At 43.9% G+C, this 21,261-nt stretch overlaps 2 protein-coding genes across 3 annotated transcripts in view; one reads left to right on the top strand and one right to left on the bottom strand.

Annotated features, from left to right (window-relative positions):
* LOC309555883 (cryptochrome DASH) overlaps positions 1-21,261 on the top strand; it is a 327,950-nt gene that overhangs the window by 119,092 nt on the left and 187,597 nt on the right. The gene's annotated exons all lie outside the window — the stretch shown is intronic.
* LOC309555881 (mitogen-activated protein kinase kinase kinase 3-like) overlaps positions 1-21,261 on the bottom strand; it is a 256,846-nt gene that overhangs the window by 128,396 nt on the left and 107,189 nt on the right. For both annotated transcript variants that reach the window (XM_082258052.1, XM_082258053.1), the window contains exon 2: positions 19,301-19,364. In XM_082258052.1, coding sequence (XP_082114178.1) covers positions 19,301-19,364 — 64 coding nt within the window. The remainder of the gene's footprint in view (positions 1-19,300; positions 19,365-21,261) is intronic.

The raw sequence follows: 21,261 nt of genomic DNA, 5'->3' as shown, positions 1-21,261 counted from the left end.
GTGCCAGAGGTCCTGGGTCCACACAGCGTGCATTGGGATACACAGACATCCAAACCCTCCCAGAAATGTTACTAAAGTGTTACTAAACCCAAGAGCCTGCATTCACTATATCTTGTCTCCCACAGTACACAGAACATGGAAATGCAATTGTTTTAATAATAATAAACTGCCTAAAACATTTTCTTATCAGCAGTATATAGCAGTCTTGTGACTTCTATCAGTGTCTGGTTAAAGCTTGTAGAAGGAGTTTTCATTCTCCCCTGATTGTCTTATGAGGCTGCAGGACCCCTGACCCTCTGTCTGGACAGTGCTGGGTGGCCCTGTTCTGATCACATGCACCCTCCCAAGAAGGGGACAGTGAAGAAAAGGGATGATCAGAAGAGACAGGATCAAACAGTCTTTTTACACAATACAGAAGATTAACCCCTTAGGTTCCACAGTGAGTATAACAAGCATGCTTTACTCCATATACAGACTGAATTTACTGTTGTAGGTTTAGTAACACTTACATTTTCCTCCATGGTCAATCCACTAAATGCAGTAATTCAGGCAGGTGGAATGCCCCACCTTTGGCTCCTGTGCCTAGCTAGACTGTGCTCCATTCCTTTTATTGTTACCCAATCAATGCAGATTTTTTTTGTAAAGAATTAGGCCTCATGTACACTGGTTTACTGTAAATGCTGTTTCTCCTGACCGGAGACAATTAGTGTTAAAAACTCACCTAATATGATTTTTTTTCAAAACACCTTAGCATACTTTAGCAGCGTTTGGACGTTTTTTTCATTGTCCTTTATTTTTCATTTATTCTGGCTATTGAAATGAATAATCGCTGAAAGCACTTTTAGACGTGCTTAGCAGCTTCAACGTTTTTTTTCTGCCAAAACTCTGCTGCGCATATACGCAGAGAGTTTTATTTATTCCTCTAAACGCTGCTTGTGCATGGACTTATAGGCTAACATGGAAGGGAAGTTTAGAGGCAGGGGAAAAAAAAAACGCCAGACGTTCCTAGAAGCAGCTGTTAAAAATATCCAATGTGAATGAGGCCTTACATACCTGCAATAAAAGAGGCATTATAATAACCTTTCCAGCTGCTGGCTGGTTACTGCAGCTAATTCATACTTCCCTTGTGTGGAATACCTGCTCCTCTGCTCTGCTTTTTACCATCGGTTTGCATGTCACTACAGGACATACAAGCGGGCAGCATGAACCATTCACATGGTGGGGGAAACAGGTGTTTGACTCCTCTGACTGGTCAAATACCTGCATCAATGGGAAAGCAGCAAAACAAATGAGCCACTGGAAAGGTAGGTATAGACCTTTAATTAAATTATTCCAGCATTCCAATGCATGTTTTGCATTCCCATATCAACTATAAACTTAATTCTTTTACTGTTGGGGCATGGTTGGAAGAATTTACCAGGCCCTGGTCTCAAAAAGGTTAGGAACCACGGGTCTGGGGCACCATGTTCTCCAACTATATTATATATTGAGTATGTGAATTGTGACATTAAAAAGGGGATTCACTCCAGAGATAAAATGATAATTCTGCCACTCTACAAGACTCTGGTCCGGTCACATCTTGAGCATGCCATCAAGTTCTGGGCACCGGTCCTCAAGAAGGATGTGTTGGAACTGGAGAGAGTCCAGAGAAGGGCAACAAAGCTAAACAAATGGACTGGATTGAACTTTATCTCTCTGAAGAGGAGACGCTTGAGATGGGATATGATAGCAATGCACAAATTCCTTAGTGGTGACCCTAGCATAGGGAAAAAAAACTTTTCAGTGAAAGGCAATTTAAAAAAAAATGGGGCCATTCACTGAAATTGGAAGAAAAGCGGTTTAACCTGCGTGGAGGATTCTTTACTGTCAGGGAGGTTAGGATGTGGAATTCTCTTCCACAAGCAGTGGAATCAGCAGGGAGCGTTAATAGTTTAAAAAAACTATTAGATGGGCACCTTAACGATCACAACATTCAGGGATATACAATGTAATATTGACATAAACACAAGCACGCTCACACACCATAGGTTGAACTGGATGGACTAGTTACCAACTATGTAACCGTAGATATTTGAGACTGCACAATATTATAACATCAGTATGCTCTTATTATATAAGTGTATATTAAAGCTGTCCAAAACTTGGGCCTTATTCACACTGGATGGTATAAATACACCAGTACCATTAGCTGTAGAAAGCTGTAGCTGTAGAATGAGTTTTGCAGCATTTCTGCAGTAGCATTTTTTTAGTGTTTGCGTTTTTAAGCTTTTTTTTTTTTTTTTAGCAAAACTATACTCCCACAAAAGTTTATGGCTCAAAAAAAATGCTCATTAACGCAGAATAGAGTTTTTCAGGGTTTTTTTTTTTTTTAGAGTTTTTCAGAGTTAGAGCATCTTTACAGCTGAAAAACTCCACTTCAAACCCAATAGTTCTGGGTGGGGGGGGGGGGGGGGGGGCTTCCAGCCAGAAAACACCCCTACCAAAAACTGCTGATAAAAGCCTATGTGTTCATGGACACATAGGATAACATGCTGGGGAGTTTACTGGCTGCAGAAAAAAACATCTGAAGCCAAAAACAGAAGCTGTAAAAATGTCCAGTGTGCATGAGGCCTTAAAGGGCCCGGTGGCTGAATAAAAAAAAGAAAATGAACCATCCACACCCTACTTTAGCCCCATGGTACCAGCAGCAAAGATACAAAAAACAAAACAATATAAACACACTTACGCGTGTGCGCATAAAGTACACATATATACCATGTACACTGCTGCTGATAAACGGATGTTTAGGAGCAGTTGGGCATTTTTTTCAGCAGCCCCTGAACTCTCCTCTATGTTGTTATCTTATCTATCCATGTACATCAAGTATTTTATAGTCGTTTAGAGGTAGTTGAGTTTAGCAGCATTTTCTTTAAAGCAGAAAAATGCGTTCAGGACGGAAGTTTATTGGTATTTGAAACACCAAATGCTTGTAACAGCGTGCAAAAGTGATCATATTTTTAATGGGGAAACATTTCTGACCATTTGCAATATGAAAAAAACTGAGGAGAGAAAGAAGGAGAGGGGGAGAGCTGGGGTGAGGAGAAGCTGCAGTACACTGAGCTTCCCAGTGAATGGCTGTGCAGGGGGGGGGGTGTCAGGACAAGTCTGATCATTGGAGGAGAGTAGGCTGAGTACCCAGCATAGCTAGAGAACTGACCACGATGTGTTCACCTGCTTAGTGTGGTCAGTTTTTAAAAGGAAAGCAAGGGGACTAGCAGGAACACCAGGGATTTCATACAAAGGAAGCAATACAAAGAGAACAGGAGACTTTCTCATGCAAGTAAATGGTACAGCAGGCACATATGAATAGGCTTTAACTCTTCCACATACACTACCTTTGATTTTCACTGTTTTGCAAACACACCATTTTAAATTTACACAAATTTGTTATTAATTAACTCGACAAAGTCTTTAAGACCCCGTTCAGACAGGGGTTAGAGTTGACTTGATAGGGCGACCTATGAAGTCGCCGTGCATAGCGTGCACCTCAACCTCAGCGCGACATGCACGGAACTTCATATCATTGAAGTCAATGCAAGTCGCCTCCAGGTCGCCCAAAAGTAGTACAGGACCCTTTTTCTAAGTCGTAGCGACTTGTGTCGCTCCTATTAGAACGGGTCCTGTGCTAATCAATGGCGAGCGACCCACCGCAACTTGTCAGACGACCAAGTCGCCTGACAAGTCGTGCTAGTGTGAATGGGGTCTAAGACTGCATTCACACTGTAGTGTTTTAAACTGCGGATAGATTTCCAGCGATTGTGCCTGCGAATTCAAATCGCCGATGTGTAAATGACAAATCGCAGGCCACTCATTTGAGATGCTATTCATGTGAATAGCACCTAAAATCACAGAGCGGTTCTGCCTCGTTTGTCTCGCAATAAATCACACTGCAATCGTGGCAACCGCATTGCGTGAAGCATGTCACCCAAAAGTAGCTCCTGAATTTTTTTTTTGGGCCACAAGCTTCACGCGATGCAAGTTGCAGAGATTGCAACGCGATTTATTGTGCCAGGACCGCACTGCGGTCTTAGGTGTCCTTCAAATGAATGGCATCTCAAATGTGCATCCCCAAATTTGTCATTTACACATCGGCACTTTGAAATCTCGGGTAGAATTGAGGCAAATCTTCAAAATGTTCAAGTGTGAAAGCAGTCTAAATGGTTGAGCTACCTGAGCTGCAGCAAAAGGGTTAAATATACATGGTAAAATGTACTCTAAATGAAGCATTGTATATCTGTATATAGTGACACATGGCTTTCCATTTTTCTTTTTAGGAAACCTTCACATTCCTCTTCCTGCAGTACTTATGACAGCAGAGTTCTTTATTACCCAACAATACACACTAACCACAGTCAGTGCTGTATCTTGGCCTAGGCCAACAAGGCACAGGCCTAGGGCAGCACATTGCAGGGGGGCAGCAAAAAAGCTGCACCCTGCATGGAAAAAAAAAAAAAAACCTTCTCCTGGCTCCCACACGAGAAGGGTCCCCACCGGCTTGCACTACACTTTTAGTATAGTGCCAGTCCTATGGGGCAAATCAGTCTAGCACCCCAATAAAGCGGTCACACTGCTACCTGTCGGTACTGATGGGCATTAATAGGCTTCACTAATGGCTACACTGATGGGCACTGATATGATGCACTGATAGGCTGCACTGATTGCCACTGATCGGGCTGTAATGATGAGGCCACACTGATATGCTGCACTGATGAGGTTGCACTAATGGGCAGCAATAAGGCTGCACTGATTGGCACTGATGAGGCTGAACTTATTGGAACTGATGAGGCTGGACTGATGGGCACTGATAGACTGGTTTTGATCTGTGGTTTATAGATGACAGGGCGGGTCATAAACAGGAATAGGTGTGGTCTTTACAGGAAGAGGTGCTTCATATTTAAATTAGGGGGTGCACAAGTTTAGTCAGGCCTAGGGCAGCACAAAACCTAAATACACCACTGACCACAGTATGTGTAAGAGCCTGCTACCACCAGTGTGACACTCTTCTATTTTTTTTTCATTATTTACAGAAAATATTCTGTCTATATCTAATTTCTTATATCTAGAACTAGTATGTACCAGAGGAATCCCTGAACGTTCCTGCGTCTAGATCGAGGGTGACCAAGCTGGTCTCTCTAGGTTTGCCCTGTGAACATCTGGACAGACGACCTCTGAGTGATGTGCTGGACGATCATCTCAGGGGCCATACAACAGTGTGTGCCTACAAGAAATCCTCCTGCTGTGTACATGTGAATAGGGAAAATGTGTCACAATCAGACACGTCCGAGCCCACGGTCATCTAATTGCTGCTGTGAACATGTGATTTTTTGCTTTTTTTACAGCTTTGGCAATAGAATTCACAGCCCATGTACACAAATATGACTGATCTAATAAAATGATTAACTCTCTTTCTGCTGAGAACTTTTAGCACTCACTTTCTATCTTGTTGCTTCCTTGTTCAAAGACACATAAAACTTATTGGTTGTCCAGAAAGAAAACCCAAGGTGGGATACCCGGGTTCTCCATGGAAGAAACAAACTCGCAAAGCAAGTTTTTCACTCTGTCCTAACCTTTGGATTGATGTAAAGGCGAATTCCAGGTATGGCTATTTTTCCATAGTTACACTGGTTTAGCTTAAACCAATATACACTATATTACCAAAAGTATTGGGACAACTGGCTTTACACCCACATTAACTTTAATGGCTTATTCCGTAGGGTTCAATATTGAGTTGGCCCTCTCTTTGTAGCTATAAGAGCTTCACCTCTTCTGGGAAGGCTGTCCACAAGGTTTAGAAGTGTGTCTATGGGAATGTTTGACCATTCTTCCAGAAGCGCATTTGTGAGGTCAGGCTTTGTTGTTGGACGAGAAGGCCTGACTCACTGGTTGCCGCTTTAATTCATCCCAAAGGTGTTCTATGAGGGTGAGGTCAGGACTCTGTGCAGGCCAGTCAAGTTCCTCCACCCCAAACTCACTCAGCCATGTTTTTATGGACCTTGCTTTGTGCATTGGTGTGCAATCCTGTTGGAAGAGGAAGGAGCCATCCCCAAACTGTTCCCACAAAGTTGGGAGCATGAAATTGTCCAAAATGTCTTGGTATGCTGACGCCTTAAGAGTTCCCTTCACTGGAACTAAGGGGCCAAGCCCAACCCCTGAAAAACAACCCAATACCATAATCCCCCCTCCAGCAAATGATTGGACCAGTGCACAAAGCAAGGTCCATAAAGAAACGGATGAGTGAGTTTGGTGTGGAGGAACTTGACTGGCCTGAGTCCTGACCTCAATCTAAAAGAAAACATTTGGGATGAATTAGAGCGGAGACTGCAAACAGGCCTGGTCATCCACATCAGTGCCTGACCTCACAAACACGCTTCTGGAAAAATGGTCAAATATTCCCATAGACACACTCCTAAAACTTGTGGGCAGCCTTCCCAGAGGAGTTGAAGCTGTTCTAGCTGCAAAGAGTGGAACAACTCAATATTTAACCACTTTAATACAGGGCACTTCCCTCCCTTCCTGCCCAGGCCAATTTTCCCCTTTTAGCACTGTTGCATTTTGAATGACAATTGCGCGGTCATGCAACACTGTACCTACACCAAATTTATGTCATTTTCCCCCCATAAATAGAGCTTTCTTTTGGTGGTATTTGATCACCTGTGGGTTTTTTCCTTTTTGCTAAACAAATAAAAAAACTCAGAAAAGTTTGAAAAAAAAAAAAAAAATTTTGTTTATGTTATACAATTTTGTAAATAAATAAGTTTTTTCCTGCACTGATGAGCACTGATGAGACTGCACTGACAGGCACTGATGAGGAGGCACTGATGGGGTGGCACTGATGGGGTGGCACTGATAGGCGGCACTGATAGGCACTGATATGTGGCACTGATAGGTAGCACAGATATGCAGCATTGGTGGGCACTGATAGGCGGCACTGCTGGGCACTGATAGGTGGCATTGATGGACACTGATAGGTGGCACTGATGGGCACTGATAGGTGGCACTGACGGGCACTAATGGGCACTGATAGGCGGCACTGGTGGGCACTGACGGGCACTGATGGAGCGGCACTGATCGGCACTGACGGGCGGCACTGATGGGCACTAATGGGCACTGATAGGCGGCACTGGTGGGCAATAATGGGCACTGGTGGGCGACACTAAAGGATGACAATGATGGGCACTTGTGGGCAGCACTGATAGGAAGGACACTGGTGGGCAGCACTGATGGGGAGGGCAATGGGGGGCTCCCTGAGCCCTGATTGCCGTCCCTGGTGGCCATAGTGGGCATCCCTGGGGTCATGGTGGGCATCCCTGGGGTCATAGTGGGCATCCCTGGTGGATCTAGTGGCATCCTCCCCCCGAGGGTCTGCACTGGTAATCAATGATCTGATTACCAGTGCCGACCCCCCCCCCTGTCAGGGGAGCCGCCGACCGGCGCTCCTTTACTCGTGCCTGTCAGGCACGAACTAAGGAAAGCCGATCAACGGCTGTTCCTATTTACTATGTGACCAGCCATGATTGGACACGGCTGATCACATGGTAAAGAGCCTCCATCAGAGGCTCTTTACCGAGATCAGAGATGCAGGGTGTCAGACTGACACCTCGCATCACTGATCGCAGCTCTGCGCGCCCCCGGGGGGCGCCCAGAGCTGTGTTATCCTGCCACCGTCATATGACGTCCGGTCAGGATAACACAACCACATTCCCGCCGTCATTCTGTTATAGGGCGGGTGGGAAGTGGTTAAACCCTACGGACTAAGACTGGGATGCCATTAAAGTTCATGTGCGTGTAAAGGCAGGCGTCCCAATACTTGGTAATATAGTGTAAGTATGAATGTGCCAAACCTGGTTGATCCCATGGAAGTTGGAAATCACTGTATTAGGCACCACTTCTATACTGATTGCCGCTGGCTTCCAGGTCTTGTATTGAGTGGCTGCCCTGCTGCTCAGTGAACACAGAAAGTAGCTCTGCTCACTTGGCAGGTGCGCCTATCAGAGAACACTTTGCATTTTGTCAATGAATGCAAAGAATTCTCTATTTAGAAGACGTGAAGATTGTGACATCATCGCCTTGCCTCTCTACCTTGTCCAATCAGAGAATGCCTTGTATTTATCTTTTGAATGGCATCTGTGCCAAGCGAGTGACCTTCTGTGTTCAATGAGCAGCAGGGCAGCCGCTCAGCACAGGACCTGGGAGCCAGTGACCATCACTATAGTAGTGGTGCCTACTATAGTGAGTTCTAGCTTCCATGGGAGCAGCCAGGTATGGCACATATGTACCTACATTGGTACAAGCTGGACCAAAGTAACTATGCAAAAATACCTGGAATTCAGCTTTAGAGGCCTACTTCATCCCCAAATACAATATTTCAGTTTTGCATGGGAAGTGATGATTCAGCAACCATGTAAAAAAGACAATTGCTGCTTCTGCTGGGAGCTGAAGACCATTCCCCAGAAACCCATATGTGGCCATGTCTCTGGGGCAGCACATTGCTTCCAAACAGGATGAAAGTGGGGGGCCTGCAGTGGCATTACGAGGGTGAGCTGAAGGGCTCCTCAAGACAGAGCTTCCTGGAAGGAGGTTATCCTTATTAAATGCAAGTCTTTTCCTGAATTTATATGTCATTTTTATAATATGGTCATTGACAAATTGAAAAGCGTAAAAAAAAAAACAAAACAAAATTATTTTGGGTAGCTTAGGGAGGGTTTTTCTATAGATGACTGCATGCCTGCTAGAGAAATCCTACTTCTGCAAGCTGTCACTGGACCAGATGTTCCCACTTGAAGATTCCCACTCTACTCCTGTTCCAATGACATTTGTACATTTTTAGATTCCCCTTATCTTTAGCCCTTGCATTGACTGCAGCTTTGAAATTGTGCGACTTCATCTGAAAGCGCATGATTTCAAAGCTGCATGTCAGTGCAACTTCGGGTGCAATTTGGAAGACATCTGTGCGGCTTCTTGCACAGATGTCAATCCAAGTCGCACCCGAAATCGCCAAGAAGTAGTGCAGGAACTACTTTTTTAAATCGGTGCAACACCGATTTGAACAGAGCAATTGCTGACAATAGGCTGCCATTTATCGTGTGACAAGTCGCTCCAATGTGAAGGGGGGCTTATTGCACCAGGACAGAAAATAAATCTCCAAAAAGGGGGTTACTGGATACGTTCAAACCCTGACAGGGATTGTATCTAAAAGCTGGAGTGCCACTTTAAATTACAGCTATTTAGTCGCATTTGTTGCTGTAGAGATTACTGCCTGCTAGCCAGACAACTAGCATTTTCATAATAAATGATTATCAATAGCTGCTCATGTATTTTGCTCTTATTGTGGTGGTGGATCACTGTTGTATCCACAGACAAGGTGTGGTGAAGGATTTCTCCTTACATTGGATGTTGACACACTATATCATGGCATTGCTGCATTCCAGGCACGGAGCCAAGACAAATGATCTATAGGTGTGTAACATTGTCCCTTGTGTACACATCCACTTTCCAGTGACATCAAGAAACTGAACAGAATGCGCACTTATTCATCAGACTAATTCCATTGCAATGCCTATACCGCCTCCAATACAAATGTCCAGAGGACTCAAATGAAGAGATTTAACATTATCCTCTGTATAGTCCACCCACACATCGCCAGTTTTTTACTAAAAAAAGCTCAGACAGTCAAAAAGAGGCTTCGGAGACGCTAAACAAAGCATAATCCCAGCACCAAACCTTTTTTAAAAAATAAATAAATATGAAAAAAATTATATTCATTGAATGTAACACTATAATAAACTACTTTCATTACAAAGATGGTCAGGTAGGTTATTATCCTGGTGAAACTAGTGTTGCAAGGCGCTAAAACGCATGTGTTCAAACATTTCCATAAGAAAATAGCGCCTGTTCTTATCTCAGTGCTGCAGTGCAGTGCGTTTTGAAAAATACGATATGTCCATTTTTTTTTTCGCTGCTTTAGTGCAACAATTGTATATCAGAATGCATATAAAATGTGCATCAAAATGCATAGAGAATATGTACTTTGATGCATTGGCAACATGTACTAACAAGCTGTGGTCAATAGCAGATCTGCACTGCATCTGAGCGCCACAAATCAAAAACACTATTTAATTTATTTTTAATAACCAAACTCCCCCATCCATTCATATTTCCATTATTATTATTTATTATTTTCAGGTACTTATATAGCGCTGTCAATTTACGCAGCGCTTTACATATACATTGCACATTCACATCAGTCCCTACCCTCAAGGAGGGTACAATGTAAGGTCCCTAACTGACATTCATTCATACACATAGTAAGGCCAATTTTTTATACAGGATCCAATTAACCTACCAGCATGTCTTTGGAGTGTGGGAGGAAACCCATGCAGGCACAGGGAGAACATGCAAACTCCAGGCAGGTAGTGTCATGGTTGGGATTTGAACCAGCGACCCTCTTGCTGCTAGGTGAACATGCTAACCACTACACGACTGTGCCGCCCATCTCCATGATTTATTTTGTTGAGAAATCACTTTAAACCCCCCCACCACCACTCTCCAAGCATTTCGGGCTGCGGTCATCTTGAGTAAGGGGACATGATTCATGTAGCATTTACTTCCGGGAATCTATCTGCACTTAGCTCAGGCATGCAGGCAGGAGGGTGCGCTTAGCTGAGAAAGCCCCTCCTCCCCTCCTGAAGACTTTTGGGATGTATGACATCATTTGCCTAGGTATGGGAAACCTAGAAGTAACTGAAGAAATGTAAAAAAAAAATGGTTAAAACAAGTACATACATTATACCTTCCTATTTATTTACTAATGCCAGTAGCATTAGGCCCCTTTCACGTGGGCGATTCGATCCGCCTGTCAGTTTTTCAGGTGGACCCGATCGGATGCTCCATGCATCCCTATGGGGCAGTGGGTGTCAGCGGAGACATCTCCGCTGACACCCGCTGCAGTAGCTTTTTCCATTAGCGTTATTGCACGTTTGGCCCCGTTGCTTTTAGCAGCGTTTTTTCTGCCTCCATTCAAAATCAATGGTTCCCTATGGGAGCCTATTGATTTGAATTGAAGTCGCACCGCAAGTCGGATCAGGATGATGGGAAAAACCCGTGAAGGGAGGGGAGGGGGACAGTTACAATGAGTGATAGCATGAATTGCTAAACACTGGAGAGTATTGTCTTTTCATGTTCAGATCGGATAAAAATACAGGTTAAGGCCCATACACATGATCAAAAAATCGTACAAAAAAATACAGTTTTCAAAGAGATCTTTCGATTATCTGATCATTAGTACACAGCTTTCGTCCGAAATTATCCACAGGGACACACACAAAAATTTTCTCGTACCATACCAGATCGTGCAATTTCCGTTTAATCAGTCAAGTATTCTTCTGAAATAACAATACAAATACACTACAATCACATTACAATCTGATAATCTGATCCTTAGTGCACAGCTTTCATCCGAAACTATCTGAAGGGACAAACACCAAAATTTTTCTCGTACGATACCAGATCGTACGATTTTCATTTAATCAGTAAAGTTTTCGTCTGAAAATACAATACAAATACACTACAACAGATTACATCAATTTTTATTCTGTTGTATGAGAATTTTAGAACTTTAGTAACCTCTTCATTATCGATATGTAGATTAGCATGTAAAAAAAAAAAAAAACGGACGATCATTCGTCCGCTATTCTCTTTGTGTCGACCAGGCACTAGGTATGGGTCCAAAGATTAGAAGAAGAAGCAGCTTGGAAGAAGAGTTTTCCCTAAAAACACAGCAGCACAGAGGAATTCAGCTCCTTTGCTGGAGTACATGCTACCGGTATATATACACCCTTCCAGCTGCAGAGCCAACTAAACAACAAGCCTTACATAACACAGACAAGATGCTCAAGAGGAAATTAAAACGTAAACCAATTTCTAAAAATACGCATCATCAGCAAAGATATGGACAGATATAGTGCACTCCGCCACCAAGACTTATTTTCAATGGTTCAAACAAGACATATCACTTGTTATTAATGGAGAACTCTGCACAACACACTGAAGGACAACTTCCCTTTTAGTATCATCGTGCTTCAAATGTTCCCCCCACCTTGAGTGGCAGCCACAATAACTACCTTCAGCCATACTCTTGAGTTCTCTGTTCTGCAACCCTCCCTGGCACTGCACAGTGTTTGCAAAAAGAAGTTCCGGTTGTGTCCAGCTCCTACTACGCATTTCAGCTCAATTATTCCATTGGTGGGGACCAAACTCTTCTGGATGGCTGGATCAGCCATAAGTGGCTGAAAGGTAAGTATTGCATTAGGTGGCCACTCACAGGGCTGGCAAGAACATTTAAAAGACAACTTCACTAAAAGGGGGCTCACTTTTGCACATTAGAAAAACACTACTCTCAGCAATTGTTTTCTATGTGCCCTGTTCATGCTTAAATGCAGCCTGCAGGTAAAATGCGGTGCAGAAACCTGAATCATATCTGCAGTGTTCCGCCCCGCACCCCAGTTCACCTGTGTCTGTCTGCATTTCTATGCACTAGGACAGACTGGTCAAAAAAAAGAAACAGCTTAATACAGTACAAACAATAAAGTATGTATACCGTATATACAGTTGTGCTCATATGTTTACATACCCTGGCAGAATTTCAAGATTTCTTGGCCATTTTTCAGAGAATATGAATGATAACACAAAAACTTTTCTTTCACTAAGTCCCCGTTCACACTGGGGCGACCTGTGAGGCGACCTGGTCGCCTCACAGGTCGCCGTAGGTCGCCTTCCATAGGGAAGCTGCGGACCCGTTCTAATAGGAGCGACACAAGTCGCTCCGACTTAGAAAAAGGGTCCGGAGCTTCTTTGGGGTGACCCGGAGCGACCGTCATAGACTTCAATGTTATGAAGTCCGTGCCGGCCGCTCCGAGGTCGCGGCGCGCTGCTCGCACCGCGACCTCGGAGGTCGCCCCTGGAAGTCGGATCGCCCCAGTGTGAACGGGGCCTCATGGTTAGTGTTTGGCTGAAGCAATTTATTATAAATCAACTTTGTTTACTCTTTTTAAATCCTAATGACAACAGAAACTACCCAAATGACCCTGATCAAAGGTTTACATACCCCAGTTCTTAATACCGTGTATTGCCCCCTTTAACATCAATGACAGCTTGAAGTCTTTTGTGGTATTTGTGGATAAGGCTCTTTATCTTCTCAGATTGTAAAGCTGCCCATTCTTCCTGGCAAAAAGCCTCCAGTTCCTGTAAATTATTGGGCTGTCTTGCATGAACTGCAGGTTTGAGATCTCCCCAGAGTGGCTCAATAATATTGAGGTCAGGAGACTGAGATGGCCACTCTAGAACCTTCACTTTATTCTGCTGTAGCCAATGATAGGTCAGCTTGGCCTTGTGTTTAGGATCATTGTCATGTTGGAATTTTCAAGTACAACCCATGTGCAGCTTCCGTGCTGCTGAATGCAAATTTTCCTCAAGAATTTGTAGATCACATACTGCATTCATCTTGCTATCAATTCTGACCAAATTTACTGTGCCTTTGTAGCTCACATATCCCCAAAACATCAGCGATCCACCTCCATGTTTCACAGTAGGAATGGTGTACCTTTCATCATAGGCCTTGTTGACTCCTCTCCAAATGTAGCGTTTATGGTTGTGGCCAAAAAGCTAGATTTTAGTCTCATCACTCCAAATGACTTTGTGTCAGAAGGTTTGAGGCGTGTCTCTGTGCTGTTAAGCTTATTATAAGTGGGATACTTTGTGGCATTTGCATAAAAATGGCTTTCTTCTGGCAAATGAACCATGCAGCCCATCTTTCTTCAAGTGCCTCCTTATTGCGCATCTTGAAACAGCCACACCACATGTTTTCAGAGAGTCCTGTATTTCACTTGAAGTTATTTGTGGGTTTTTCTTTGCATCCCGAAAAATTTTCCTGGCAGTTGTGGCTTAAACTATAGTTGGTCTACCTGACCGTGGTTTGGTTTCAACAGAACCCCTCATTTGTCTTGATTAGAGTTTGAACACTGCTGATTGGCATTCTCAATTCCTTGGATATCTTTTTAGATCCCTTTCCTGTTTTATATCGTTCAACTACCTTTTCCCGCAAATCCTTTGACAATTCTTTTGCTTTCCCCATGACTCAGAATCCAGAAACGTCAGTGCAGCACTGGATGAAAGATGCAAGGGTCTGTCAGGAGTCCAGAAACTCATTGACTTTTATACACATACATTAATTACAAGCAAACAGATCACAGGGGAAGATGGTTACCTTTACTAGCCATTCAAACCCCTTTGTGTCAACTTGTGTGCATGTTATCAGGCCAAAATTACCAGGGTATGTAAACTTTTGATCAGGGAAATTTGAGTAGTTTCTGTTGTCATTATGATTTAAAAAGAGTAAACAAAGTTAATTGATAATAAATGGCTTCAACCAAACACTAACCATGAGTGAAAGAAAAGTTTTTGTGTTATATTCTCGGAAAAATGGCCAAGAAATCATAAATTCTGCCAGGGTATGTAAACTTATGAGCACAACTGTATATGTCGCTCTGGACTTTAAAAGGCCAAGGCACCACTGGCCAAAAATTGATACATCCTGCGTGGTAAAATGCGTACTGTTGATAGATTTGCTACCTCTGCTGGAAGTCCATGCATCCACAACTACTGATATCCAAACGAAATGAATGAAATGAGAAGTGCCAGCATGGTTGACCACCCTCTACAGCCTGTGGCAGGACCAGACACTCTAGTCCACATGTGTCAAACGCAAGGCCTGCGAGTGAAATCCATACAGCCAGGCCATTTCATGTGGCTCTCATACCCAGGGCTTTTTTTTTAGCCGGTATGTGGCAGAACTCCACCAATCTTTGGCTCTCACCCTTCGCTGCCTGCTCACCACTGTCATTAGTAAACACAGAAGAATACTGTGTTTAGGACAGCTTTCCTCTTATTGGCTCTCACTGATCCCTGCCTGCCCTGCACTTTTGGTGGGCACAAGGGAGATGTTGGTGCAGTGTGGGATGGGGCATCACGTGGTAAGCTGCACTGTGATCCCCATCTGTGCCCGAGTGCACAGATGGTGACCAACGATCTCCATGCAAGTGACAGTGAGGCAGAGCCGCTCACACCACCAGAAGGTACTAGAGCCAGGCCAGGTAGAATTGCGAGGAAGTTTTTTTAGGAGGGAGGGGCTTAGAGATGAGCTCTGTAGAAGGAGGATGTGTGCAGGGGTGAGGGATGGGGTAGAATTATGCAGAGTTAGAGCTGGGGAGGGGTGGAAGTGAGATGTGGACAGCCTGTGAAAGAGAGCTGAATCCTGAACTCTGTATGTAGCACACTTCTCAACCCTGCACTCTGTACATAGCGCAGCCGCAAACTGTGCCCTCTGTACGTATTGCACACCTGAACTCTGCACTCTGTACGTAGGGCACACCTGAACCCTGGCTTTGTACGTTAGCGCACCCCTGAACTCTGCAGTCTGTATGTATGGCACACCTGAACTCTGCACTCTGTACGTAGGGCACACCTGAACCCTGGCTCTGTACGTTAGCGCACCCCTGAACTCTGCACACTGTACGTAGGGCACCCCTGAACTCTGCACTCTGTACATAGGGCACCCCTGAACTCTGCACTCTGTACATAGGGCACAACTGAACTCTGCAGTCTGTACATAGGGCACAACTGAACTCTGTACGTAAGGCACACTTGAACTTTGCAGAGTTCAGGGGTGCGTTACATACAAAATGCAGTCTGTACGTATGGCACACCTGAACTCTGCACTCTGTACGATAGGGCACACCTGAACCCTGCACTCTGTATGTAGTGCACCCCTGAACTCTGCAGTCTGTACGTAGGGCACAACTGAACCCTGCACTCTGTACATAGGTCACACCTGAACCCCGCACTTTGTACAAAGCACATCGCTGAACTCTCCACATAATGCACTCCTGGTATTTAGCACTCCTTTCAGATTCTCCTACTATGCAATTTGGCCATACCCACCGTTTGATAAACTGACTGATGTAATACAATAAGAATCGGCTCACAAAAACATGCATTAATGAGCGTACCTAATCACACTGTATAAATGAGCCCTTTGAGAGCAATCAGAGCACAGCAGGAAAACCAATCAAATTCCAGATTTTGACAGTCAAGTGTAGGACGACTCTCAGCAAAGCCGGCCATACATAGATCAAAAATCTGCCAGTTCAGCAAGGGCTGGATACATTTTGACCCAGGAATGGGCAGGGTGGTTTTACAGAAGTTGATCGACTTCCGTACAACTGTCCTGTTTTTTGCTTGATGGTCAATCAGAGCCGAAGCACTGATCCGTGTATTCTGACAGCAGTGAAGTCCCCCCACTGCCATAATACAATAGCTCAGCGCAGGGGCGGACGTACAGGGGTCGCAGGGGTCGCCATGGCGACCGGGCCCCATGCTGCAGGGGGCCTGAGAGGGCCCCCTGTATGTATAGAGATGAGGAGCGGCAGCGCAGCTGAGACCGGAGCTCCCCGATAAATCGGCACTGAAGGAGCTGGTCTCATATAGGAAACTGAAAGCAGAGAGTGTGCTGTGCTCTCTGCCTCCCCCTACAGTGCAATACCCGCTGGCAGGAAGTCACAGGAAGGTACAGACCTCTCTCTAACGTTTTTTAAAAAGGCTTTCTGTATGTATGTATGTGTACTGTATGTGTGTGTGTATGTATGTGTACTGTATGTGTACTGTATGTGTACTGTATGTGTACTGTATGTGTACTGTATGTGTGTGTGTATGTATGTGTACTGTATGTGTACTGTATGTGTGTGTGTATGTATGTGTATGTGTGTACTGTATGTGTGTGTGTGTGTATGTGTGTACTGTATGTGTGTGTGTGTGTATGTATGTACTGTGTGTGTATGTATGTGTGTGCATCTATATATTTATGTGTGTGCATCTATTTATGTGTATGTATGTATGTACTGTATGTGTGTACTGTATGTTGGTGTACTGTATGTGTGTGTACTGTATGTGTGTGCATCTATATATGTATGTGTGTGCATGTATTTATGTGTATGTATGTATGTATTTATGTATGTATGTGTGTGTATGTGTGTGTACTGTGTGTGTGTGTGTACTGTATGTGTGTGTACTGTGTGTGTGTGCATCTATATATGTATATGTATGTATGTATGTGTGTGTACTGTATGTGTATGTATGTATGTATGTATGTGCGTGTACTGTATGTGTATGTATGTATGTATGTGCGTGCATGTATGTATGTGTGTGTGTGTGTTTATATGTGTGTGGATATATGTACGTGTTTGCTTCAAGTTATTGCCCATTTGAGTTTATGGACTTTTAAGGACTTTTAAATGAAATGATTTTAAGCTGAAGTGTGCAGTAATTCAGTTATTATATTATATTATAGTCGGTTTTCTCAATTTACTTTAAACACGTAAGGGCTCTTTCACACGGAGCGGACCGCATTGCGATCCGCTCCGGTGCTTTTTTTTTTTTTTTTCCACGGAGCGGATGACACTTGTGTCATCCGGTCCGTATGTCCGCATATCATCCCATCCGTTTGCGGATGATATACGGACATAATGTAAGTCTATGGGCATTGCGGATGTCAGCGGATGACACTGCTGACATCCGATTTTCCTTCCTTTCCGTTTTTTGCACAGAGGAAAAATAGGGTTCTGTTCAGTTCCAAAAAACGGAACAGAACTGAAAGGAAGAAAATCGGATGTCAGCGGATGGTATTCCGCTGACATCCGCAATGCCATTCACTTACATTATGTCCGCAAATCATCCGCCAAAAAATAGGATGATTTGCGGACACACGGAACGCCCGTGTGAAAGGGCCCTTCAGGTGGCTAGGAGGTACCACCATTCCTGCGCTACTGAAATTTTTATATTTTGTATTGTGTGATCTAATTCATATTACAACATTTATACATGATTTCATTACCTATAATAACTTCTATATAAGTAGCAGCATTGTGTTATATGTGTCATATACTCCTGAGTGCATAGGGTCACTCTGTAATTGTTTTCCTTTTATGGGTGAATTTGGAAGTGTTTCTTTAGTCCACCAGCACTATTACTGTTCCCATTCCCCCCTCCGCCCCACCGCCACCGATCCCACACCCCCTCACCACCATTGCCACCACTGATCCCACCCCCCCTCACCACCATTGCCGCCACGGATCCCACCCCCCACCCACAACCATTGCCGCCACTGATCCCACTCCCCTTCACCACCATTGCCACCACTGATCCCACCCCCCCTCACCACCATTGCCGCCACGGATCCCACCCCCCACCCACAACCATTGCCGCCACTGATCCCACTCCCCTTCACCACCATTGCTGCCACTGATACCAGCCCCCCTCACCACCATTGCTGCCACTGATAATACCCTCACCACCATTGCCGCCGTTGAAACCAGAAACAAATGTTTTACTTTGTTATACATTGGAAAAAAAAAAGTGTCAAAAATATGCTTTTTCGGGGGGGGGGGGGGCCCTTCATGATTTCTTGCACCGGGGCCCTGAGAAATCTAGTTACGCCTCTGGCTCAGCGGGAGGACTCCCCCATTCACATGGAGGCTCCATGCACACTAGTAGTTTTTATAAGCTCAAAAAACGCTCAAAATAAAAACCACTGGATGAAAAATGCTGATAATAGCATTTTTTGTGCCAGCTTGTAGTACCATTATAGTAGCTTTTAGAAGTGTTTAGGAGCATTACCATTTTATTAGCATTTTTACAGTACATAAAAAAAAAATGCTCTAAAAAAGCTGCTAGGAGCATTTAACTTTTTTTTTTCTGCCAGGAAAACACTTCCAAAAATGCTTCTATCATGAAAACAGTGTGTATGGACACATAGCATAACACTATTGGCTTCTTGGAGAAGAAAAAAAATGCTCTTATTAGCTTCTAGGAGCCTAAAAACGCTAATGTGCATGGAGTGTGAGTGTGTAGATGGGGGAATCGAGACTTTTTTTCCCCGTTCAACCTACTAGTTGAAAAAAAAAATAATAATTTTCTATGGGCTGCCCACTACCATATTGTTTGTTCTCTCACCATTGTAACATCAATAACTGCTTCAGGTCCTAATGGTACCAGTGTGCAGTGGTTTAAAAGGTTAAATATTGACTCAAAACTATTGCATTTGGTTATCGATGATTATTTCCTCCATTGGATTAAACAAGGAATATGACTTCATAGAAACAGACTACAGAAACAACAACAATTAGGATAAAAAAACAAATGAAAAATAACTCACCCATGTTTAACATTCTATCAGGCCCGCATTCCAGTGAGTATCGGGTTGGCAGTACGCTTTCAATCTGCAATATAAAGGAGAACATTCAAATGACTCCATGAAAACCCAATATGTGGTTACCGACAATTCGTTATTGTTTTTTCCATGTACAGCCCTAACCACTTATCTACCAAGGTACGTATATAAACAGCCTGCAAGGCAAGTGTTTAACCAATGGCCGCCGCAGTTTTATGGCGGCAAGCCAGCTCTAATACATAAAACAATGTACCTGTATGTCGCTTCATGTAATAGATAATGGGGGTGTGCACACATGCCGATTGGCCAGAGGTGGAGCCAATCAGCGGGTCCGGCAGCCACAATGTCCGTCGGGCACCCGGGATCGCTCCCCATAGAGATAGAACGGCGGTCTGCATATGTAAACAAGGCAGACCATTGTTCTGTCAGAGATGAACACAGGGATCCTGTGTTCCTGCTACTTAGGAACACAGGTCTCTGTGTTCATCCAGTGACTCGATACCCCCAGTTAGAAAGCACTCCCTAGGAGAACACTTAAGCCTTTGATCGCCCCTGGTGTTAACCCCTTCCGTGCGAGTGTCATTAGTACATTTAGCACTGATTACTGTAATAATGTCACTGGTCCTGTCAAAAGTGTCAGTTAGGTGTCCGATCTGTCCGCCGCAATGTCGCAGTCCCCCTCCAAATCGCTGATCGCCACCATTGCTAGTAAAAAATAAATAAATAAAAAAGAATGACATAAATTTTTCCCCTAGTTTGTAGACGCGATAACTTTTGCATAAACCATTCAATATACACTTTTGGGATTTTTTTTTTACCAAAAATATGCAACCGACTACATATTGGCCTAAATTTATAACAAAAAAAAAATAGATTTTTTAATTTTTTTTTTATTGGGAATGTTTTATAGCAGAAAGTAAAAAATATTGTTTTTTTCCCAGAATTGTCGCTTTTTTTTGTTTATAGAAAAATAAAAACCGCAGAGGTGATCAAACACCACCAAAAGAAATCTTTATTTGTGGGAAAAAAAAGGACATCAATTTTATTTGGGTACAGTGTTGCACGACCGTGCAATTGTCAGTTAAAGTAACGCAGTGCCAAATCGCTAAAAATGGCCTAGTCATTAAGGGGGTAAACCTTCCTGTCCTTAGGTGTTTAAATCAAGCCCATGTGGCTGCTGCTGCCACTGTGAGCTTAGTACTGGCTTTAGGAGCCAGCAAAGGGATTTCCTGCCTTTTATGGGGCTCACAAAATGCGCCCCTTCCCCCCTGCCGGCACCTACGGTGGGTCCTGGGCTCCCCCATGCTTCCAGGGAGCCACAGACCAAGAGAAACAGCTTTCCTAGTAAGAGCAGGAGGCATTCTGGGAACATCCCAAATCACTCTTGCGGCTAATGACCCTGGAAGCATTGTGTATTACCTCACTTCCAGGGTCACAGCTGTCATTCCTCTGCTAGCGTAGCCGTGGATGCAGCTATTCCAATACAATCTGTGCCTAGGCCTTAGAGTTGTAGGATTATTGGTGCAAAGTCAGTTTCCCTGCGGTTTTTACCTTGTTCAGTTAGCAGGTGTGCTAGAGAGACAAGTAATCATAACAGTGAGACTGTTGACAGTTTAAAGCAGAACTAAACTGCGGAGCTGCTGACTTTTAATCTTTTTCTGGGGGCGCAACTCCTCTTTAAGGTCTGGTTCACACTGAAGCGGCTGTTGAAATGCATGGAAATGTCCCTGCTCTATTTTTGGAATCGCAGCCCGCACCGGAACTGCAAGTGTAGCGCACAATTATGATTTTTGTGTGGGTGGTTACTGCTGTGGGAACAAGTGCAGTCCTGCTGCGGCAATCACCCACACAGATGTGTATCTAGCCTAAAGTGGACCTTACCATAATCTTACATGTTTGCATTATAAATTTCCTGCCACATGTCACAACATACAACTGTATTATAT

This window comes from Pelophylax lessonae, assembly GCF_965119305.1.
Source record: "Pelophylax lessonae genome assembly, chromosome: 5".
NCBI lineage: Eukaryota > Metazoa > Chordata > Amphibia > Anura > Ranidae > Pelophylax > Pelophylax lessonae.
This window is presented reverse-complemented; position numbering and strand designations above follow the sequence as displayed.